Source organism: Balaenoptera borealis (assembly GCF_965194805.1).
Source record: "Balaenoptera borealis genome assembly, chromosome: 19".
Lineage (NCBI taxonomy): Eukaryota > Metazoa > Chordata > Mammalia > Artiodactyla > Balaenopteridae > Balaenoptera > Balaenoptera borealis.
The window spans coordinates 3,516,870-3,538,994 of record NC_138878.1 but is presented as its reverse complement, the minus strand read 5'-3'; the positions used below and the strand labels follow the sequence as shown (position 1 = coordinate 3,538,994).

At 65.8% G+C, this 22,125-nt stretch overlaps 1 protein-coding gene across 12 annotated transcripts in view; it reads left to right on the top strand.

Annotated features, from left to right (window-relative positions):
- Positions 1 to 22,125, top strand: part of GSE1 (Gse1 coiled-coil protein) — a 421,270-nt gene that overhangs the window by 384,569 nt on the left and 14,576 nt on the right. For all 12 annotated transcript variants that reach the window (XR_014237434.1, XM_082366844.1, XM_082366845.1 and 9 more), the window contains 7 exons: positions 9,989 to 10,188; positions 15,463 to 15,638; positions 16,076 to 16,273; positions 16,885 to 17,076; positions 17,174 to 17,466; positions 18,046 to 18,370; positions 20,807 to 21,420. Coding sequence is in view for 11 of the 12 variants with exons in the window: in XM_082366844.1 (XP_082222970.1) it covers positions 9,989 to 10,188; positions 15,463 to 15,638; positions 16,076 to 16,273; positions 16,885 to 17,076; positions 17,174 to 17,466; positions 18,046 to 18,370; positions 20,807 to 21,420 (1,998 nt within the window). In the remaining variant the exon portion in view is untranslated. The remainder of the gene's footprint in view (positions 1 to 9,988; positions 10,189 to 15,462; positions 15,639 to 16,075; positions 16,274 to 16,884; positions 17,077 to 17,173; positions 17,467 to 18,045; positions 18,371 to 20,806; positions 21,421 to 22,125) is intronic.

Genomic DNA, 22,125 nt, shown 5'->3' with positions numbered 1-22,125 from the left:
GCATGAACAGGTGTCCCCCAGAGGTCCGGAGCCCTGGCTCCTGGTGTCACTTGGGCAGTGACGTGCTCTGTGACTTTGGGCAAACGCTGACCCTCTCTGAGCTTCAGCCTTCCTGTTTGTATGACGAGGCTCACTACAGCTCTGGCTTCGGGCACTTCTAGGGCTGGCGAGCAGTTTGCAGCCAGAGCTGCTGGGAGGCCTGGGCCCTTGCGGGTTCTGGTGCAGGCCTCTCAGACACCCTCCGGACTCACTGCTTGGAGGCAGGGGGTCGGCCTCCCGGGCAGAGGAAGCGGAGACCCTGGGTGCCTCTGCCGGCCATCTGCCTTGCCCCGAATGTCCAGGGCTTGGCGTCCTGGGTTCCAGGCCCTCAGGGGCACCCGAAGAACACGTGTGCGGGAACTCTGTCTGTCCTTGTAGACCCTTGGGGTCTCTAGCTCAGCAGAGCGGACATTTGCCCTGACCGGGGTGGCTGGGGGTCTGCTGATTTCTGAATCTGACCTGTCTCCACACCCTTGCTGATTACGTGGTTGTTGGACGGAGGAGGAATGTGAGGGGAGTAGACTAGAATTGACGGGCAGCGTGGATCTGGCCCAGGAGCGAAGGCCTCCGGGGCCTGGTTTCTGCATTGCTAGGGATCGCCCTCACCGCTGGTGTCCGCCTGCCCTGGGCTGTTCTGTCCACCCAGACAGAGCTTCCCAGTCCCTGCACGCATGCCCCTCCTTGCCCTCCATGCCCACCACGGGACTCCTTGGCCAGTCCGGCCGCAGGAGCCCCGCCACTGTCGGGAGGCCCCGCTGTTCGGGGCCACCGCACACCACGTGGCCGGAGAGCAGAGATGCGGTGAGCTCCGTGCCGGCGAGGCCCCCAGAAGAGAGGTCCTGGGCTGGCTGCGAGCACCCCGGGAGGAGAGTGCACAGTGGCACCCTGGGCTGGGGTCGAGACTTGGGGGTCTCTTCAGAGTCAGCACGAAGCCCCCAGGGCAGAACTTGCTCCCTGCTTTGGTGTCTTCCTTCCCAGCATTCCAGGAGGCGGAGAAACAGGGCTGGCGTAGCTTTCAAAGACAACTGTCAGCACGTGGGAGACACTGGGGCCATCTGGCTGAGTCACCCCCGAGTGTCGGGGCTTCAGCCAACAGCTGTGTCCACTCCCGGGCAGCTGGGCTCATCCTGGGGTGACACCCCCCCATCTGTAGAGGATGTGGCAGTGAAAGGGCACGTTTCCCTCCTTGCCGAGTGGGCGGTGGGGAGGTCTGCAGGCCTGGCTCACGCGAGAGCCTGCCTTGATGGCCTTCGTCTCCTCTCTGCCGCCCCAGGCTGGCCGCAGCGTCCGGCTCGAATGACGGGCCGGTGGACAGCCCGCGTGCCGGAGACTGCCGGGCCTCGCTGGCCGGCAGCAGCGTGTGCTCTTGCGGAGCGGACCTGCTCCCCGCAGGCTGCGATCTGGGTGTTGAGCCTGATGCCCGGGAACTCTGTGACAAAGGATCAGGAGGGGAGGAGGGGCGAGCGCGCTGGCCTCAGCTTGTGCTGTCCGCCGCTGGTTGACCCGAGGTTATCCCCATCGTTCTGATGAGAAAGCCGAGGTTTGGGGGGGTGGGGCTCAGTATTTGGACCCTGCGCTGCCCTGATGCTCGAGTTACCGTGTGTGTGTCCTGGGGACTTGTGGCCTCATTTCTGGCTCTGGGGGCCCCAGGCAAAGTCTGGAGTTTAAAGCAGCAGTGATGAGCTTCGTTGGCAGTGCGCCATCTGGTGCGCCCCAGTGGGGCTTTGGTTTGAAGAAGTGAGCTCAGGTACTCTCTGGAGCATCCTCTGGGCCACATCCCGTGCCTGGTCCCCATTTTTCTCACCGAGTTGCCCCAGCTCTGATGGGCTGTCTCCCATCTGTAGAGTTGGCTGGCAGCCCAGAGTCGCCGGCCCATCGTACAGGTGGGGAAGCTGAGGCTCAGAGAGGTCAAGTCATGAGCGTGAGGTCACACAGCTGGTGAGGACACGCCCTGTGCCCCTCACTGCTGCTCCTTCAGCCTTTCCAAGTGGATGTGGAGAGCCCGACTTAGGACGGCAAGACTGAGTGTATGGTCCTGGCTGGGGAGGGGCACCCCCCTTCCCACTCCCCACCCCCCAGCACCCACCACAGTGGTGCAGGGAGCACTCGTGGGAGTGGGTCTGTGCTCCCCGCAGAGCGGGGGACAGAGTGGAGATGTGGGCTGTCAGCTTCTGGAAGCCTGGGGGCTGTAGGGGCACGGCGGGGAGAGCCAGCAGCCCCCAGCTCCCCTGCCTGCATCTCCACTGGGGACCAGAGAGCCCAAGGGGGACGTTTGCTGGGCTTGGTGATGGTGGCAGTCGGGGGGGGGGGACTTGATTTTTTTCCTTAACTTCTTAAGTATAATTCACGTCTCGGAAAATTCATCTTTTTTTTTTTTTTTTTTTTTTTTAATAATACTCATACTTTTTTTTTATAAGTTTATTATCTATGGCTGTGTTGGGTCTTCGTTTCTGTGCGAGGGCTTTCTCCAGTTGCGGCGAGCGGGGGCCACTCTTCATCGCGGTGCGCGGGCCTCTCACTGTCGCGGCCTCTCTTGTTGCAGAGCACAGGCTCCAGACGCGCAGGCTCAGTAGTTGTGGCTCACGGGCCTAGTTGCTCCGCGGCATGTGGGATCTTCCCAGACCAGGGCTCGAACCCGCGTCCCCTGCATTGGCAGGCAGACTCTCAACCACTGTGCTACCAGGGAAGCCCGACCGTCACTCTTAATTCCAGCGTATTTTGTCATCCTCTCCCCATACCCTCCCCCGGCCCTGGCAGCCAGGATCCGCTGTCTGCACATCTGTCACCTGTGGGTGCACGCAGCCCCGCGGCTGGCTCCCGCTCTCAGACCGGTGTTTGCAGGGCTGTCCACGCATGGCACACTTCTCGTGGCTGGTTGGCACCGCACACCTGTCAGCAGGTGTGTGAGGAGGTGGACCCAGCAAGGGCTCTCCCCTCCTGAATCGCGGCAGTGACCGTTTATTGAGCACCTGCTGCAAACAGGGCGGTCTCCCGCTGCGTTCCCAGCGCAGCCCTGGCCTGTGTTCTCTGTCCGTCTTGCTGGTGGGCAAAGCCGAGAGCTTTGGGCTCGCTGGTGTCCCGAGCCATAGGCAGCAGAGGGGACACTGGAAACTCCATGGCCTCCTACCCCGCCCTGGCACCCGTGTCCACCTTCCCAGAGAAAGGGAGCCACCGCCTCTGCTGCAGCTGTCCCTCCATGAGGGCGAGGCCCCCGTCTCTTCAGGGTGACCCAGGGCGACAGGCCCCACAGCCCCGGAGGTGCCAGCACCTCAGCATCTGGGGGCTGAGGTGACCCAGGACCCCATGACTGACCCTAGAGAGCCCTGTCCCCGAGGGCAGAGGTCCCAGGTGGAGCCAGCGCTGCGTCTCCTCCTGCATAGGGAGGTGGTGGGAGAGGTGGGCCCGATGGCAGAGCCAAGACAGCCGAGGCTGCAGCCCTCCCCACCCCCGCAGGCCCCTCCCGCTGCCGGGCCCGTGCTGGTCAGCCGCGGGCTGCCCAGGTGCCGGCCGCAGCCCTGGGCGCCTCCGACTGCCCCGTGACCCGCTCCTCCGCCCCCGACGCCCCCCACGCTGCGGAAGCATCTTACCCCGAGACGTGGCCCAGCTCTCGCCTTTGCTTCCCCAGCTGATGTCTTTCCTCACGTTGTGTCTCCAGGCTGCAGTTTAAAAATTCAGTTCAGAGCAAGTAATCCACGTGCCCGTCATTTGCTCTGCCGCAGGGAGAGGATGCGAGGAGGAGACATGGGCCCTCGGTGGGGTTTTATCTTTCCCGAGGCTTCTTTGCAGCGACATGGCCCTGCTCCGTCCCCGTCGGCCAGCGGGGAGCCGGGTGTCTTCCCCTGGGGGACTGGAAGGGACTGCCTGTCCGGGGAGGGGGAGGGCCCAGATCTGCCTGGCCCTGTAACCCACTCCAACGCGGGCACCCAGCAGGGTGGACGTGGACGCCGGCAGATTCTGGTTCACGCCCTTGCTGTGTGGCCTGGGCACGGTGCTCTACCTCTCTGAGCTGCCGTGTGTCCTCAGGATGAGGGTAACGTCTAGGGACTTCCCTGGCGGTCCAGTGGGTAGGGCTCGGTGCTTTCAGTGCAAGGGGCGTGGGTCCGATCCCTGGTCTGGGAACTAAGATCCCACGTGCCTCACGGTGCAGCCAAAAATAAAACAGAAAAACAGAAGAGGCTGAGGATAACGTCTGTACTCCGTAGATTGTGACGATGTAGGAAGAACACGCTAGCGCCGGGCGCGGCAGATGAGACCCACCCACGCCATCCCCCCAACCCCTGCCATCCCCACCTTCCCCACCCCTGCAGTGCAGCCGGGGCTTGAGGGGCCGGGAAGGCGAGTGCTTCCACGGCTGAGGGCTGGGCCGAGTGCTGCGCGTGTGTCTCGAGGCCCAGACTGACCCCGTGTGGGGCGAGAGCCCGTCCTGTCCGGGCCGGAGGAGCTGGCCGCGGCTGCTCCCAAATGTCCTGACAGCGCGGGTGCGTCCAGGCCCAGGGCAGCTGCTCCCTGTCACCTCGACCCTCGTCTTGGCTCTTCGGAGAAAGGGGGTCCCAGGCCGTGACCAGGCCCACACAGCACGTTCTGGAAGGAGCCTCGGGCTGCAGGTTTGGGCCTGACCCCCACGTTGGTCCCGGTTGTACCCGTGGGACCCTTCGGCAGTGACAGGCCGGGGCCCCCTTGAATGAGGCGTCCCGCAGCAGTGCCCTTGGCGTCTATCTTCGGCCCCTTTGCCGGCGGGGCGGAAGGAGCAGGGTGGGCTCCAAAGCCACGCGGCCTGTTCAAATCCCACGTGTCCGTCCCCCCCAGCGGGGTGTGGGCGGCACCGAGCGGCCTCACGGAGCTGGTCTCCCGAGGGCACGAGCACCGTTGTCGCCGCCTGCAAGAGAAGTGACTGGCGGACCCCGGCTTTATTTGGACCAGACTCAGGCAGGCTGGCAAGGGCAGCGGGGCCCAGGTCCCCGAGCACAGGTGGGAGGGAGCGCGCTTTTCTCCAGGCGTTTGCTGCCGGCCTCATCTTTTCGCTGGCTTTGCAGGCGCGTCTGGTTTCCCTGGAGCCCCTGGAGGAGGCCGGAGCATCCCTCCCTCTGTCGGGGTTGGAGGTGGGACTCTGCCCCCCAGTGGTGTCTCACTCAGCCGGCCTGAGCCAGGAGGGAGGGGCGGTGCCCCTGTTCTGCCACCTGAAGTCTGCTTCTTTCAGAGAACACAGCAAAACAAGTGAGGGGACACGCGTGTGCGTCTGTCGTGTGGCCGCAGGGCTCGGCGGGGCTGGGTTTCCCGGCGTGTCTGCAGCCCCATCTGTCTCGCAGCGCAGGTGTGAGCGTGCAGGGGCGTCCTTGGTGCCTTGGCCTCCTCCTCTGTGCGCTGGGCTGGGGATTCAGAGGAGAGAGGGTCCCAGGGAGGGGGGCTTGCGCCTGCCCTGGTGGAGGATGCCCAGCCCTGAGACACTGGGACAAGAGGCCTCCCCAGGCCGTGTCGCTGCAACAGCGACTTTCCCTGTCCCCTCCCTGAAGCCCCCTCTGCCTTCTCGCCCCCAGTTCCTCTCCTCTCCCTTGATGCACCCCCTCCCGGCCCCTCATGCCCCCCAGCACAGCGGAAGCCCACCACCCTCCCAGCCCCAGTCCTGCGCATCACCGCATCGTCGGCCCCTGGAAACGCGTCTTGTAAGAAAGACCACACCTTGCCTTTGCTGGCTGGGGTTTAGTGACCGTCCTGTGACGCTACGTTGGGGGCAGGTGTGCCCCGCCCGCTGGTGGCATGAGGTGGGGTGAGGGCTCCTGGGAGAGGGCATTGGGTGGACGGGCCTCCGACTGTTCCCGCGCCGTGGAGGAGCTGGCAGGCAGGCCGGGAGGGCCTCTTCCAGGAAGGGAAGCGGGCAGAGGGCAGCCCTGCGGCTCTTCTTCAGGGGGTTCTCCCCGAACCCACAGGTGGGTGGAGCCTGTGCCGTGTGCCCGGCTGTCCCCGCTGTGCCCGGCCGGCGGGGAGTCCAGAGGGTCCCCCCCTCATTCCCTGCCTCTACGTGCTTATGGTGGGGATCCACATGCGCTCGTGGCTGGCGGGTCCCTGCCTGCACCGGTGAAAGTCTGGGCGAGGCTCAGCGGAGGGGGACCCCTGCCCGGGCTGGCCCTGTGGTGCTGCGGCTCCGGCCACGGGAGGGGGCGTCTCGGGAAGGCGTCCCAGGGGTCCTCCTTTAGGGAGCACATCAGGTGACCGCCGTCCGTCCCTCCCCGGGTGAGGCGGCCTGACTCAGTGCAGGCTTGTGCCCGGGACAGGGACGGCTGTGCGGCGGGACCGAGCTCACACCCTGCAGTGTGCCGGGCCGGGGTGGTCCCCGCACAGAAGCCCTTGTTCAGGGCACCCAGCTGGTGCTTAAGGTCGTTCTGGTGATGTCTCGGGAGCTGACATGCTGCACTTGTGCTTCCAGGCCTCGCTCCCTCTCCCCTCACAGCGACTTTGGTGTCTCAGCTGTTAATTACACGGGCTCAGGGGGCCTCGGGCGCTAATCCGTGAGGTCAGATGACAGAGGTGACTCGGACCGCTGTGCGCTGTCACCCCCCTCCGCACCCGCACGCGGCTCGCTGCCGCCTGCCGTGTACCGCCGGTTCATTACAGCTCGCGCCGCCCTGAGCACGGGGTCGGGGGCGACCGCGCTAATTGGCGGTTGCGTGGTCAGGCATCGATCTGGCTGCCAAGCGAGGCGTCCGGCCCGCCCCGCCCCTGAGGGACGAGGCTGCTAATTGCCTGTGGCCTCCGGGCGGGCAGGGGTACCTGGCCCCCGGGCTCCGTCTCTCGCCCTCCCCTCCTGCTTCCTCCCTCGCTGCCCAGCGCTTAGAAAGGATGCTGGTCCACGGAGACCTGCTAATGGCGTGGGGCGGGGGCTCGGAGGCCGGAGGGGGGCGGTCTGAGAGGTGGGAGGGGACGGGAGGGGACAGGAGCAGCGGGGTCGGGAGCCGGGTGGCCCTGAGTCTCTGTGCGCAGGTGGCGTGACCCCTGGGCCACTGGGCCCTCCTGGCTGTGAGGCCCCAGGGGCTGGTACAGGGTGGGGCTCTGAAGTGTCTGCTCCAGCTCCCCTCCGTCTGCCCGGCCCCTCAAGGAGCAGAGCCCACCTGGCCTTGACCCCACCTGGCCTTGACTGCACCGTTTTCTCCAGGCAGTGTGGCCTCTCCCTTGACTGGTGGGGGTCCTTGGTGTGTATGTTTTCTTTCTTTTTCGGCTCCCTCTACCCCCAGGCGGAGTTTACACAGGGCGGCCCGGGGTGCAGGCCGGGTGCGCGGTAGGTCCTCCTGCTTGGTGGCCGAGAGCTCTGGTGGCTTTCCACCCCCTCCCCTCTGTGTCCTTCCGGCTGCTGGTGGACATGGCGGGAGTTTCCCGTAGGGGCCGCCAGCCTGCGTCTTTGGTGGACGGCAGCCTGCTTTGCTGGGGCCCCAGGAGCGGGGTTGCCGGGCCAGGGCGTGGGCGGTGGTGGGGGAGATAGATGCTCCCAGTTTCCCCAAGTTGCACAAACCTGGTGAGTGCTTAGGGCGCAGGGGTTCCCTCCGTCGGCCGGCCGGCTCCACACCCCAGGGCTGGCCAGGTCAGCCCACCGCCTGCCTCCTGCTTCTCCCTTGAAGCTGGCTTCCCGGGTGGGCCCCGCCAACCTGGCAGACACAGCTCGTTTCAAAACTTTGGCGGCTGTCCCACTGGGAAAGGAAGGCCGCCGCCGTTGTCGCCTGTCGGCTGTCCCCAGGCGGGCGGTAATGACAGCTGACCGAGGCTGGAGCTTGCCCCACGGCTGCGATCCTGACCCGGTGCTGGGTCTCGGTGGTTGGCCCGGCCGACTTGGGGTTGCAGAATTGTGTGGGCCGTGGTTGGCGGATCTTTCTGGGGAATCGGGGGTCACACGTCAGGGGCAGCAGCCTGCAGGCGACTCCTCACTGCCCACTGGCAGGCACTCACGGGTGAGGGCTGCAGGTGACGGGGGCGCCTGGCCTCCGCGTTGTTCTTGGGGTTGCCGAGCGGCTCGGCTGGGGGCAGGTCTGGCGGGCCCGGGTGTCTCCCCGTGGGGCTGCCCCGTACGGTTGTTCAAGCTGTGCACAAGCCTAGGGAAGCACGGGGAAGCGGCCTGGACCGGCAGCACGCTGCTCAGGGCGAAGCTCTGTCCCAGCGTCCGTGGGGCCTCGGCAGCCGACCGCTCTGCCCCCTGGTCACCGCTGAGCCCGCGCCTCGATGGCCGGGGCCTCTGGGGCAGAGGGAGGGGCGACTGTCTCCCAGCACCCTGAGCTGTAGGCTGCCCTGCCTCCCTTCAGGCAAAGGTTTGATTTGGTAGCAGGAGCGTGCCCACTCGAGATGGTTTGGAGAAAAGATGAGGGTCTTGGCCCCTGGGACCCAGGCAGGTTCTGAACAAAATCCAGGGAGGATGGGTGCTGCTTGTGGAGGGGGGAAGGGTCTGTGCTGGCCCCAGCTTCCTCCCCCGCCCCGGGGCCCCAGGTGCCCCAAGTGGGGCTCCCGCAGGCAGAGGCTGCCCGGTTGAGCCGCTCAGAGGGGAGCTTTGCAAGATGGCGCGTCTCCAGGCCGCTGCTTGGGGCTGTCGGCAGCAGCCTCCGCGGCCAGGTCCACCTCCGCTGGCCGCCCGAGCTCACGCCACCCCCGTGACCATGGGCGGGAGCAGTGCCTGGCACAAGCTGAAGCTCTGCTGTTTAGTAAAATCTGGGGGTCCCCTGTGTGGCCTGCCCCAGATTCAGGGCCGTGGGTGTTCTCTGTGGCTCTCAGGTGTGGTGGGGTCTGTGTCGGGGGCCTGTGTGCCGTGGGGCCTCTGTTGGGGGGGCATGTGAGGGGTCTCCTCTGTCCCCAGACTGCAGCCCAGAACAGTGCGGGGTGTGGATGTGCACACGACCGAACCTCATTGGGCCTGGGCGTGACTCTCGGGGACCCCAGGACCAGGCCCTGCCGGCAGCTCCAGCCCTCAGGGGTGGGGGAGGGGACGCGCCGTCACCCCTCGCTCACAGGCGGCCCCGCCCCTCGCGGGAGGAGCAGCTGCGGGCCAATGTGGCTGCAAATGGGCGCCTTCCCCCTTAGGACCCAAAGTGACTTCCTCCCAGCCCCCCAGGCCCCGCCCTCTCCTCCCACCCCACGCACCACCATGACCCTGCGCCCCTGCCAGGAGCTAAACCAGCCCCATCCTCCTGACCCCCCGCAGGCCTGCAGGCCTCCACACCACCCACCTCAGGGGGCAGCACATGGGGCTGATGCTGAGGGTGGGGCTTCTGTTGGAGGTGATGGAACTGAGATAATGGCCATGTTTCCACAGCGCTGTGCATGTGCTAAAAAAACCACCAGCCTGTATGCTTTCAGCGCCGGATCATAACTCAGTTCTTAAAACTTAAAATGAACGCAGTCGATATTTTGAAAATACAAGCCTTCCTCAGCCACGCCCTCGCCTCTTTCCCACCCTGCCAGGCCTGTCCAGCAGCTAGGACGCCCACCCTCAAGCACAGAGGGGGCTCGCGGGGAGAACTTGGGGCCTTTCTGTGCGCCTCGGGGGGTCTCGTGCCCACCCCCTGGCTCATACCCTCATGTGCAGCTACTGCCTCTTGTGGGGCAGGTTCAGCAGGCCCCTCACTCACCCTGCGCCCCAGCGGCCCACATCAGCCCGAGTGACCCGGGGTGTCGCGCACGGCCCCCAGCTGCCGTGGGTGTAACTCGTCGAGCCACACTTGCTCTCCTGAGGCTGTGTCTCCATCCATGTCTGGGGCGGTGGCCCTGCCTGCGCCCCTGGCTCTTTCACCCGCTCGGGGGGGGGGGAGGCTTTGGGGGAGCAGCACCGGGCATGGGAGGCCCTGTCCGTGGGCGGGGGTGGGGAGTTACCACCCGGATCCCGGGCTGGGGCGGGTCGTCCGCAGGAGCCCGCATGCCCCTGCCCGGCTGCTGGGGGCCGGGGGGCACCGACTCAGGCTGCTGTGTCCTTCTCCCGCAGGGTCTTCACTGAGCAGTGAGTCGTCCCCCGTCTCCTCTCCGGCCACCAACCACAGCTCTCCGGCCAGCACGCCCAAGCGCGTGCCCATGGGCCCCATCATCGTCCCCCCTGGGGGCCACAGCGTCCCTAGCACGCCCCCCGTGGTGACCATCGCCCCCACCAAGACCGTCAATGGCGTGTGGAGGAGCGAGAGCCGGCAGGTGAGTGCGGGGAGGGGGGCTTAGGGTGGAGGCCGGATGAGCTATGGGTGTTGGGAAGGTGGCCTCCCGCGGAGCAGGCCTGGGTTTCGGGGTTGAAATCCCCTGCCCCAGCTCACTCCCCTGAGCCTGTCTTTTTCTCTGCAAAATGGTATAACTACAGCACCTCCCTGGAGGGTCTGTGTGATTTAAGAAGATTCACGGGCGTTAGTGGTCTTGGGCTGCCACAATGAGCATCACAGAGCATCACAGATGGGGGCTTATTTAAGACAGATTTATTCTAGAGGCTGGAGGCCCATGTTGCCGGTGTGGACAGGGTCAGTTTCTCCTGAGGCCTCTCTCCTTGGTGTGTAGGCGGCCGTCTGCTCCCTGTCTCTTCCCATGCTCTTCCTTCTGTGTGTGTCTGTGTCTTAACCTCCTCTTCTTATAAGGACACCAGTCCTATTGGATCAGGGCCCACCCTAGTGACCTCGTGTTACCTTAATAACCTGTTCAAAGATCTTGTCTTCAAATACGGTCACTTTCCAAGGTCCTGGGGGTTGGGACTCCAACATAGAAATCTTGCGGGGGACAAAGTGCTTAAAATGGTGTTTGCACATCGTAAGCACTTGATAGACAATAGCTGTTATGATTATTATCTATTGCACAAACAAGGAATTGAAATAGCGAAAATACCAGCCCATATTTTCACAGGTCAGTTTTCCTATTTCCGTCTTAACTTTTGAAGCCCGCCCGCCCCGGGAGGCCCTTTCCCGCACGTGGCGGGGTGGGTGCCTGGTGTGACGTGGCCATGCAGGAGGAGCTGGTGGCCTTGGGAGCTGCCCCTGCACCTGCCTACCTCCACCACCCGCCCCCAGCCCCGGTGCCCCCAGCCTGGAGGGGCCCTTCCTAATTAAGAACCCTGTCTCTGTGCTTCTCTCCTGGATTTTTCTGGAGTTCCCAGAGGGATAGCACCACTTGGAAATACTAATTAAACCACAAAGAAAGTGGGGGAGGGGGGAGGGGGGAACGCTCCCCTCACCCCCCTCGCAGCTCTCTGCCCTGCTGGGCGGGCTGGGGGGTGGGCACCAGGGCCCCAGCTGGACGTCACTCAGGGTCTGTCTTTTCTCTGCCCTGGAGGTGGGGGGGCCACCCTCAGGCAGGCCCTGACCAGGGAGCCCAGTGGGGACCCCCTGAATTCCTGGAGATAGGTCAGGTGGCCGTAGCTTGGTCCCCACATCCGAGGTGATGGACGCTGCTGGGTCATCACCTGGCCAAGGCCCCCGTGCCCGCCTAGAAGCTGCTGTCTTGGCTTTGTTTGCTCTACCTCGAGTGCAGTTTGGAGGCAGGAGAGCCAGGGCAGGGCCTGGTGAGCAGATCCTGGCCAGAGGGGTTTGCAGAGGCCCAAGACGCTGCAGTCCTGGTTTGAGGGAGGACAAGGGGTCTTCACCAGCATCTCCTGCCTCCAGAGGGGCCCGTTGCCACCTGGCAACCGGCCTGGACCTCAGGGCCCTAACCACTTGTGTCTCCCCTAACTCCCGGGGGCCCAGATGGTTTCTGATCTTGGTGCCACGTCCCTGGTTTGGCCCTGGCTGGTGACGGCCACCCACGGCCCGGATCCTCCCCTTTGGTCCTGCCCTCTGTGCCCAGCAGCTGCCCATCCAGACCCAGGAGCCTCCTAAACGACCCCCTCCTGGACACTCAGGAGCCTTGGCCTTGGGCCCCTTCCCCCCAAGCTCAGCCCTCCTCCCGGGGCGGGGGGTCCTCACTGCCTCAGAAACACCGAGTAACCCCTAGAGAAAGGGCTGCGGTGGCTCTCTCCAGCCACTTACCGAGGCAGTGGCTAATGAAACACTAGTGCCACCAGGGAGGGCGGCGGGAAGGGAGCTGGATTAGTGGGTGATGTACGGCTCGCCGGCTCCGGCACAAAGGCTCAGCGGAGAATTGAATCCTTCTGGGGAGGGGAGACCGGGAAGAGTAGAGTAGTGGGGGGGAGGGGGGCTTCCTGAAGTCACGGCACGTGAGTCGCGGGGGGCCCTCCCGCGCACCGGGGTCACCGGTATTTCCCAGGTAGCGGGAGCTTGTGGAAGGACAGATGCAATGACAAATAGTCTGTTTTAAAGCTAACAGGGCATGTCTGCCCGGCTGCCTAGTGGAAACCTCTCTAATCACCAGAGAATGAAGGACTCTCCCCCCTCCCCCCACTCCTTCCTTCTTTCATCTCTACAGCCGCGCCTGCAGCCGCTGCTCAGAAATGAGAGCTGCCCGCAGATGCTCCTCGGGCGAGCCGGGCCGCGGGCCGGCGTGGGGGCCTGGCTGCCACCATCGGGGGCCTCGGGGTGGCCGGCTGAGTCTCCTGGGCCTGGCCTGGTTTGGGGACTGCTGCCCGGGCCCCCCCCCCACCCACCGACCTCCTTCCCAGGTGCCTGTCATAAGCTGGGCAGGGCTCCAGCCAGACGGGAGGCGCGTGGGTCTGGCCCGCTGGACCCCCTGCCCGCCAGCCCACCCCTCCCCCAGCCTCTCCAGCTCCTTGTTTGTCCTCGGCCAGGCTGGGAAGGTGCCATCTGGCCCAGCCGCCTTCAAGCAGGGCTTTGTCTTGCCGAGGGTTGAAGGGGGCTTCTGGGGACGGCGTTGAGCTGGGGTTGGTGCGCCCGGGGCCTCTCCCCTGGGACAGGGGCTGCCTGGGGCCCCTCACTCTGCTGTTTGATTCAGCAAAACAGTGCCGGAAGCGCAAGGAAGCGTGTGATGGCCTGGAGTTGCCTGGAGCTTGTCCCCAGATTTTGTTCTTAAATCGAGGTCCCCTCAAGGACTCTGCTGTCCTGGGCTGCCGTCTTCCTCCTACTGCGGCCTGAGGGGAGGAGGGGCCTTGCTGCCAGCCTGGAGGCAGAGCCCAGGTCACCCCAGGTCCCATCACCGCAGGCATTTATCAGGGTAGCCGCCCTGGCACCTAGGGGGCCTCCGGCTCCAGCCACCGCGTCCCCATCCAGAGAGCATCTGAGGGCCGTGCCGTCCCTTGTTTAGTCCATCCCAGACCTCAGGCGCAGGGCCTCTGCACTCCACGGTGGCCCCCGTGAGGGGCAGGCCCCAGAGCAGCTGAGGAGAGCCTTCGTGCCTCGTCGCGGCGGTCAGCACTTGTACTGGCCTGGCCCTGCGCCAGCAGAGGGAGGGGGGTGAGGGGGACCCGGCACGCTGAGGACAGCCCCTTGGGTGGTAGTGTCGACGGGGAGCGCGAGGGGGTGTAGGGGGGTGGGCTAGGAGGTGCAGCTGCTTGCGCGAGACCCCCGCTTCCCGTTCACACCCGTGCACCCGTCCCTGCTGCTCTGTGAGCCGCTGCTTTGATTGCACGTTCGACAGCTGGGGGAACCGAGGCCCGGGGCAGTTACGGGACCCGTCCAGGGTCTCCAGGACCAGACAGAAGCCGCCCCGCGCCGGCCCCCGTGTAGAAGGCTCGTAATACCTCGGCGGGGGTCCCTGGCTCCCTGCCCTGACCCGGGCTTGGCGCGCGTGTGGGTCCCACCCTTGACTGCCACTTTGTGACCACCCGTCCCGGGAAGGGCAGGTCGGAGTTCACGCACGCACCACGAGGGCTCCACCGTGAGCGGAGGGGCTGTGCCCACACGTGGGAACAGATGTGGCCGCTCATTAAAAATTCCAGTCAGCGGCCTGTCTCCTCCAATTAACGATCACTGCCGCGGCGCCCACCCACCCAGCACGTTTGGTAAATACGGTGACGGACGGGCCCCTCCTGCTCCGCGGGGTCACCCTCTGCTGGTGTGGAGGCGGAGGGGTCGCCCGGGGGGCTGCGCAGTCTGTCCCTTGCCCCCCACACGGGGAGTGAGATGGTTTGGGGGTCTCTGCTGCCCCATCTCCTGACTCTGACGGGAAGGTGACTGGCAGAGCCAGGGCTGGAGGGACAGGAGAGGGTGTCTCCTCGGGGACAGACTCTTGTCACCGCCCCACGTACAGTGGTCATTCCTGGATATGCGCCACATCAGTGAGGAGACAGACAGAGGGTTGTGGCCCAGTGGAAACACCGTGGGTTTGGGGTGGACAGACCTGGGCCCACACCCTGCTTGCTGCGGCTAATCAGGGGTGGCCGGGCCTGGCGCCAGGTGGTGGGCGTCGTGCCAGCTGGCCAAGGAGGGGCCGGGTTGTGGAGCTTTCGGGGCTCAGGGGAGGCCTGGGCCGAGATGTCCTCACCTTAGGCTGAACAGGGTGTCACGGTGACGGAGCCCCCGGACTGGCGGCCACTCCCGCGTCCAGAGCGAGAGCCCCCGGCTGCTGTTGACGCGGTGCCTGCCGCGCGGCCCTCTGTCAGCCGCGTGAATGACCACAACGACAGAACCTTTCGATGGCTTGTGGACGCTCCTGTGGGTGGGCATGCAGGACCTTCCTCCGTGTGGCCGGGGGTTCTGGGGGCCGCCTTTCCCCCCTCCCTGTCCTGCCTTGCGTGAGAGCCTTCTGGTTTCTCGGGGTCTGCCTTCCCCGCCAGGCCCCAGGTCACTCTCTGTGTCCGGGAGTCTGGGGCAGGCGGGCCCACAGCCCTGGCCCCATCAGTGTGCAAAGGTCCCCAGACAGGTCTGACCAGTTGAGGTCCCAGGGCTCCCTGCTCTGGCCGGCGCCCGGGCCGCCCCGGGGTTTGTCCGGGGGACAGGCTGGCATGCTCTGCCCAAGGGCAGCAGCAGCTTCTCGGCCACGTCCTCCACGGGCACCGTGGGCCAAGAGGTATCTGTGACGCAGGCCAGCAGCTGGCAGCACAGCTGATGCCTCGGCCCCTTGGGATGCCGGCGCATGCCTGGCGATCAGTGGCCAGGGGCTCCGCGTGGTTCTGTCACAGCCGCTGCAGTGCAGAGCTCACCGCCGGGGGTTGGGGGGGTGTGCAGGGACCACCATCACCCAGCTCCCGCGTCTGAGTTTGGAGCAGGTGTGACCTGTAGGAGATCTGTGTTGGGAGGGCACGGGCGGCCCTATTGTGCTGTGTCCCCTCACGGGCACTCATCTGGACCCCAGTCCGATCCTGGGGCGTCTGTCCTTTCCTGTCGCCCAGATGCGTTTCAGTCCAGAACCGCCCATCATCGGAACCCGTGTCCTCTTTTCTTTCTGTTCCGCCTGCCACGCCGCTCATACTGCAGGTTTGGGTGGAAAACCGTAAGGAAAGGCCATCTTTAGATCGTACTCTATAAAGCTCGACCCCCCACCCCCACCCCCCGCCCCGAGTCTGGAGGAAGGCCTGGCTTGTCGTCGGCCGTGCTCTGAGCCGCCCGCCTCCGCCCTGACCCGCTGCTTTCTGTCCTCTAGCAAGACGCTGGCTCTCGGGGCAGCGGCAGCAGTCGGGAACGCCTCATCGTGGAGCCCCCGCTGCCCCAGGAGAAGGCAGGGGGCCCGGCCATCCCCTCCCACCTGCTCAGCACCCCCTACCCCTTCGGCATCTCCCCCAGCTCGGTGGTGCAGGACTCCCGCTTCCCTCCGCTGAAGTAAGTGCAGGTCGGGGCCCGGGGAGGGTACGCGTGCTGGGCTCCGGACCCCTGAGGGCCGCACCAGCTGAGCCCAGGAGCTGCCAGATGGTGGCTCAGCCCCGGGCCGGCAGCCCCGTCTGTGCCTGCTGGCCGTTTTCACGCTGAGCCGATGGCTGGCTCTGCCGTCTGCCTGACCCTAAACCCCCAGCCTGGGGCTCCCGGGGCCCCCGGGGCCAGGGGTCCCTCCAGGCCGTGGGTAGCGGCCCTGCGCCCACTTGGTGAGGACGGCAGGGGGCCAGGGGGGCCCGAGGAGCAGCAGCTGCCCACCTGTGCCCTGGGCCTCCGGCCAGGACCTGTCCTTGCGAGGGAGGCATGGTGGAGGTGCGGGGAGGTTGGCCCGTTTCCCGGCCTGGGGCTCACCTCTGCCTTTTGTTCTCTGTCCGTCCCTCCCACAGCCTCCAGCGGCCCGTGCATCACGTGGTGCCCCCCAGCACGGTGACCGAGGACTACCTGCGGAGCTTCCGGCCCTACCACACTGCCGAGGACCTCCGCATGTCCTCCCTGCCTCCCCTGGGCCTGGACCCGGCCACCGCCGCGGCCTACTACCACCCCAGCTACCTGGCCCCGCACCCCTTCCCCCACCCGGCCTTCAGGTGAGGCGCCCCAGACCTCCCCAACCACCTTTGGGCGGACACTGGTTGGGGCCAGATTCCCAGGGAGACCCCAGGCGGCCGCTCCTCCCAGCCCTCTAGATGAGCCATTAGGACTTTGCCCCCGGAGGGACTTTCTGTCCAAGCTGGCCTTGCCCCAGCTCCTCCCTCTCCCGCCGTCGGCTCCACTGGTGCACATAAGCGTTAACGCACAGAGCGCACGGTTTGTGTGGGACCCGGAAACCCCGCCGGAGACGGCGCTGTACCACTGCTCTCCGTAGAAGCTTCCTGCGTCCTCCCTGACGGGTCGGCAGTAATGCTGTGGACCACCCCTTCCCAGACCTGGAAGTCTCCTCACTTGGCCTGGGGTGGCCAGCAGGGCCTCGGAGCCCTGAGCTGTTATCATCTGTTGGCCTCTGGGAGGAAGGGGCTTTGGGTCTGTCTGTGGACGTGGACCCTTTCTACAGGGCCTTCATGGAGGCTCTGTGGCCGTCTTGCGCTGTCCAGCGCCCCTGGATCAATGACTGTACCTGGCTGGGGCACCTGGTGGTAGGGCTGGGTCTTGCCTCTTTTCCTTTACCATCCGTGCTCACTAGCCCCGTCTTCTCGCACAGGATGGACGACTCCTACTGCCTGTCGGCCCTGCGGTCCCCCTTCTACCCCATCCCCACGCCCGGCTCCCTGCCCCCACTGCATCCGTCAGCTATGCATCTCCACCTCTCTGGGGTCCGCTACCCGCCCGAGCTCTCGCACTCGTCCCTGGCGGCGCTGCACTCGGAGCGGATGTCCAGCCTCAGTGCCGAGAGGTAAGCCCCGTGCCAGGCCGGGTGTCCTCTGCTCCTCCGTCCCCGGCCCCGAGCACCCCCGCGGTGGCGGTCACACCTCCCCCTGCTCGCCCCGCAGGATGCAGATGGACGAGGAGCTGAGGCGGGAGAGGGAGCGCGAGCGGGAGCGGGAGGCCGACCGCGAGCGGGAGAAGGAGCGCGAGCGCGAGAAGGAGCTGGAGCGCGAGCGGGAGAAGGAGCGCGAGCGCGAGCTGGAGCGGCAGCGGGAGCAGCGGGCCCGCGAGAAGGAGCTGCTGGCCGCCAAGGCGCTGGAGCCGGCCTTCCTGCCCGCGGCCGAGCTGCACGGGCCGCGGAGCCACGCCGCTGAGGAGCGGGGCAAGGCCGCGGAGCAGCTGACCCCGACCCGAGCAGGTACCCGAGGGAGGGAAGGACCGTGCCCCGTGAGCAGTGTGCTGGGGCGGCTCCCCGAGGAGGGGGCCCTGCTGTGCAGCGTCTGCCCGCGGGCCTGGAGCAGGTTCACAGCGTGCCCGTGGCAAGCTCCGAGCCTGATGTCCCCGGACAGGGAGCCGGGGCGAGAGGCACGCGATACGGAGAAAACAGTTGCAGGTAGATGGCTGAAAGGCTGTGCACCGTGGTAAAACCTAACAAAATTCTTAGGAAGGGATAGTTTTAAGTGTTTTTTAACCTTAGTCTTTAACATTTTATTTGGTCGTACGTACACGTAATCTAACTTGCAGCAGCCGGCTCGGGTGATTCCCAGAGTTCAAGTCTGCTCTGGCGTGTGGGCGTGCGCCTGCCCCACACGCCCACAGCCAGCGTGTCACCCGGATGAGGCGAGCGCCCGGGAGCACCTATGCCCCCGGCTGCCTTGGCCCGGCCGCGGGGAGGCCCTTGGAGGGTGGTGCGCGTCTCCTCCGGGAGGACGGGCAGCCGGGGAGGGACTGAGCCTGGTGCTGAGATCCCGCCGTGACAGCCTTTCTCCCCCCACAGAGAAGCTGAAGGACGTGGGCCTGCAGGCGCCCAAGCCCGTGCAGCACCGCCTGCACCCGGCGGCCGCCCCGCACCACCCCGTGCCTGGCCTCCTCTCCACCCACGGCCTCTTCTCTCTGCCGGGCAGCAGTGCGGCCACGGCCCTGCTCCTCCAGCGCACCAACGAGGAGGAGAAGTGGCTGGCGCGGCAGCGGCGGCTGCGCCAGGAGAAGGAGGACCGCCAGTCGCAGGTGTCCGAGTTCCGGCAGCAGGTGCTGGAGCAGCACCTGGACCTGGGCCGGCCGCCGGCGCCCGCGGACGCGGAGCACAGGCCTGAGAGCGCCAGGTGGGCCCGGGGATGGGGGCGGCGTCTGCACGAGGGAGACTGCGTTTAATGAGCGCCTGTGGTTGGCTTCCTGCGAGCCTGCGAGTGTTGTCACTTGTATTTCATTTCACCTTCTAACCCCCGCCTTGGCCGGGAGGAGGGGGCGGTGAGGAGGGAAGGCGTTTGCTCAGGGGCGTCCATCCCCGAGTAACCTGTGTCTACAGCCGGGCCCTTCCCACTCGGCCCAGCTGCGTCCCAGCAGGGACGCTCACGGCGCCTGAAGAGGGCGAGGGAGAATCTTCATTGAATAATTATGTCCGTTCTCTCCATCTCCCTCTGCCCAAACTTTTTTTTTTTTAATGAGAAGGGGGGACTCCCTTTAATTTTTAATCAAACAAAAAATTAATTTTACTGCTTTTGTAATTTTAAAAAATACCCGTTTCTCCAGCCCTGTTGTAAAAAATTTCTAAGAGGCCTTTGCACCTGTTTCTGGGACCCCTGGCTGCCGACACCTGCCTTGTGAGCTGGGCCCCTTCTTCCAGCTGCCCCTGGGGCCTTGCTGCTCCCTGTCTGCTGATCTGGCTGTCACCTTGTGTCCCCCACCCCACCTTCCATCCCTCCAGGGCTCACTCTGAAGGGCCGGGCTGAGACCCACACCAGAGTTGGTGGCGAGAGCCTGGCCAGGCCTGGGGCACACTGGACACTGCTCCCCTTCTCCGGGCCCATCTCCCTCAGCTTTGCACAAAGGAGGTTGGGTGGGAGGATTTCTGAGCCTCTTCCCAGCCCCTGACGTCCATGGTGCTGGCTGTCTGGGTCGGAGGCGTTGTAAATGTCCACTTGTTCCCTCTCTCTTTCTCCAGCTTCTGGCTGACTGGTGGGTTTTTTTCTGTGTCCTGGGCATGGCTGGCCTGTCCAGCAGTCCTGCCTCTGCATCCACTGAGGGGATTTGCTTGCTAATTGGGTGTGACTGGGAGTGCACTGTGGCCGGGCCCCTGCCTGGGTCTCCTACCTCCTCCGGCCTCTGCTCCGCTCAGCGTGGCCACAGCGAGGTCTGTGCTGCAGACGCTCCCTCTGCTTCTCTGGGCCCGTCCGAGGCTACACGGGGGCTGTCGCGTCTGCTTCTGAGCCGCCCTTTGTTCCTCTGGTCCCCGGCACGCCCTGGGGGCTGGGCGAGCAGTCAGCACACGTCCAGCATCTCCTGATAAATTCAGGGCGCGCTGACTCCCGAGGGTGTCTTCCTCTGCTTGGGGCTGCAAGATCCCAGCGCAGCTGTCCGGGCCTGTGTGCTGCTGCCCCCAGCGGGGGTGGCCTCTGCCTCGGCCCTCACCTGGCCTCGGTGGTCCCCACAGCAGCGCGAACCTGATGGTCTTTCGGGCCCTTGGGCTCCGGGTTAGAAAACCAGCCTGTGCCTGCTGCAGCGTGTGAAATATTGCTTCGCTAACAGGTTTCATTCCTCTGCTGTTTATTTAAGGACGTACGCTTCTCGATCTGGTTCCCTTTCGTATCCGCCCAGCAGAGGCGCAGTGGCCTTGGTGGCTATGATTAGCTGGCCCCTCCTCGGCCAGGCAGGCGGAGCCTTGAGACGACTGCTCACGTGCCTGCCGTGGCCTCTGCCCTTTCCCCTCCGTCCCCTCAGACCTTACCCTTGGTCTCCGTGGCAGCGTGGGGCTTCCCTTAAAAAAACAGATAAACTTTGGAGAAACGGCAGCCACGTAGCCCTTTGGAAGGTGAATGTCGTTTTAAACGCACCGAGGAAAGGCACTTAGTTCGGCTTCGGGGCAAAGCTGCGTGTCTGACCGAAGCTCCCCTCTGGCTCCCTGCCCGCCTGCGTGTGAGGGGCGCGCGCTCCGGCGGGTGGCCTGGCGCCCTGGACAGGCCCCAGCCCAGGCCTTGAAGACCCTCTGGGCGTAGCTGCCGGCTGTGCGGGGGTCCACGGAAACAGGTCTAGGCCGGGTGGACCCCAGAGGCCGGCCTCTTGCTGCTGTGTGTGAGCGCGGAGGAGAGAGGAGGCCGGCCCCCTCGCTAGCGGCTCCCCGGCTCCCCTTCGTGTGGCTCGCCTGGAGGTGGGGTCGGGCCGGGGGCGGGTCTGTTCTCAGCGCGCTCGGAATTCCGGAAGCGGTGGGACAGGGTGAGCTGCTGTGAGGTCGCGGGTGAGAGACGGGCTCCAGCGGGCCTGGCTGGGCCGAGACTGTCTCTGTGCCCTAGACCCGCAGAGCCCACGTCGGGCTCCCTGTCCTCTCCAAAGCGGGCCTGCACACGCCTGCCTCGAGCGGTCCACAGAGAAGGTGGCGGAGCGGAAGGCCCGTCCTCCCTCCAGCCCTGGGACGTGGCCCAGAGGAGGCCTGCTCGCCCCTCCAGCTCTGGCCGGCTCGGGGTTCCCGGCAGGCGGCCTGGGGGCCGGGGTGGCTGGCGCGCCCGGGCCCTCGCGGCTGATGGCTGCTTCCGCTTCCTTCGCAGGCCGGGACCAAACCGTCACGAGCCGGGAGGCCGCGACGCCCCGCAGCACTTTGGCGGCCCCCCGCCCCTCATCTCACCCAAGCCCCAGCACCACTCGGTGCCCACGGCCCTCTGGAACCCGGTGTCCCTGATGGACAGCACGCTGGAGACACGGCGCGCCCCCGAGGGCCACCCTCTGCACGGCCACCCCGCCCCGTTTGAGCCCAGCCGCCAGGCGGCCGTCCCGCTGGTGAAGGTGGAGAGGGTCTACTGCCCCGAGAAGGCGGAGGAGGGACCCCGGAAGCGAGAGGCCGCCCCCCTGGACAAGTACCAGCCGCCGCCCCGCGAGGCGGGGGGCCTGGAGCAGCAGGCCTTCCCCCCCGCGCCCGCGCACTTCCTGGCGGAGCTCGAGCCGTCCACCCAGACCGTCCTGGGCCAGCCCCGGGCCTCGCTCGCCCCGCCGGCCCCCTTCGGGGAGCCCCCCGGGCCCCTGAAGCCAGGCTCGCCCTACCGGCCCCCGGCGCCACGGGGCCCCGACCCCACCTACGTCTACGACGAATTCCTGCAGCAGCGCCGGCGGCTGGTCAGCAAGCTGGACCTGGAGGAGCGCCGGCGGCGGGAAGCCCAGGAGAAAGGTCTGGTCTCCCTGGCGGCCCCGGCCCTCCCTTCTCCCTCATGCTTTCTGCCCTGGGGTCTCAGTAGCTCCAGGGAGCAGGTTCACTGGCTTCTGCCTGACACTTCTGCTGGGGAGACAGATCCGGGCCCCTCGTCTGTCCTGCCACAATGCGCGTCATCCCGAAAAGCCAAATCGTAGCCTGTCTGTGAAAACAGTTCCACAGGCACGCACAATTAATAGGTGATGAACAGAGGCCAGTAAGACAGTCTGAAGTACTAACAGCGCAGCGTAAAGGGGAGGAGGCTGTTGAGAGCGCGGCCCGGGGCCCGGCGGGGACTCCTCTCCTGGGGCTGCCGTCCCAGTTGCAGGCGGTGGGCGGCCCGGGCGGGGGCGGGAGCTCTGGCCGCCTCTCCTTTCTGCCCCTGCACAGGGTGTGGTGACTCAGCCAGCGGCACCCTGGGTTCCCCAAAGAGCCACGGAGAACAGGCGAGCAGGCCCAGGGCAAGCATGGCTGTCCCCCACCTTCACCCCCTGTCAGACCAGGAGGGATCAGGGGTCCAGACCAGTTTCTTCTGCATGGTGTTGAATTCAGCCTCTCAGCCAGTAGCGGGGGCCAAGGCCGAGTCAGTCTTGGTTGGTCTACGTTGTTGGTCTAGGCTAGATTTAGAGCCCCAGAAACATTTTTCTCCTCCACTCACCTTGTGAAAAGGCGGGGGGAGAGCCC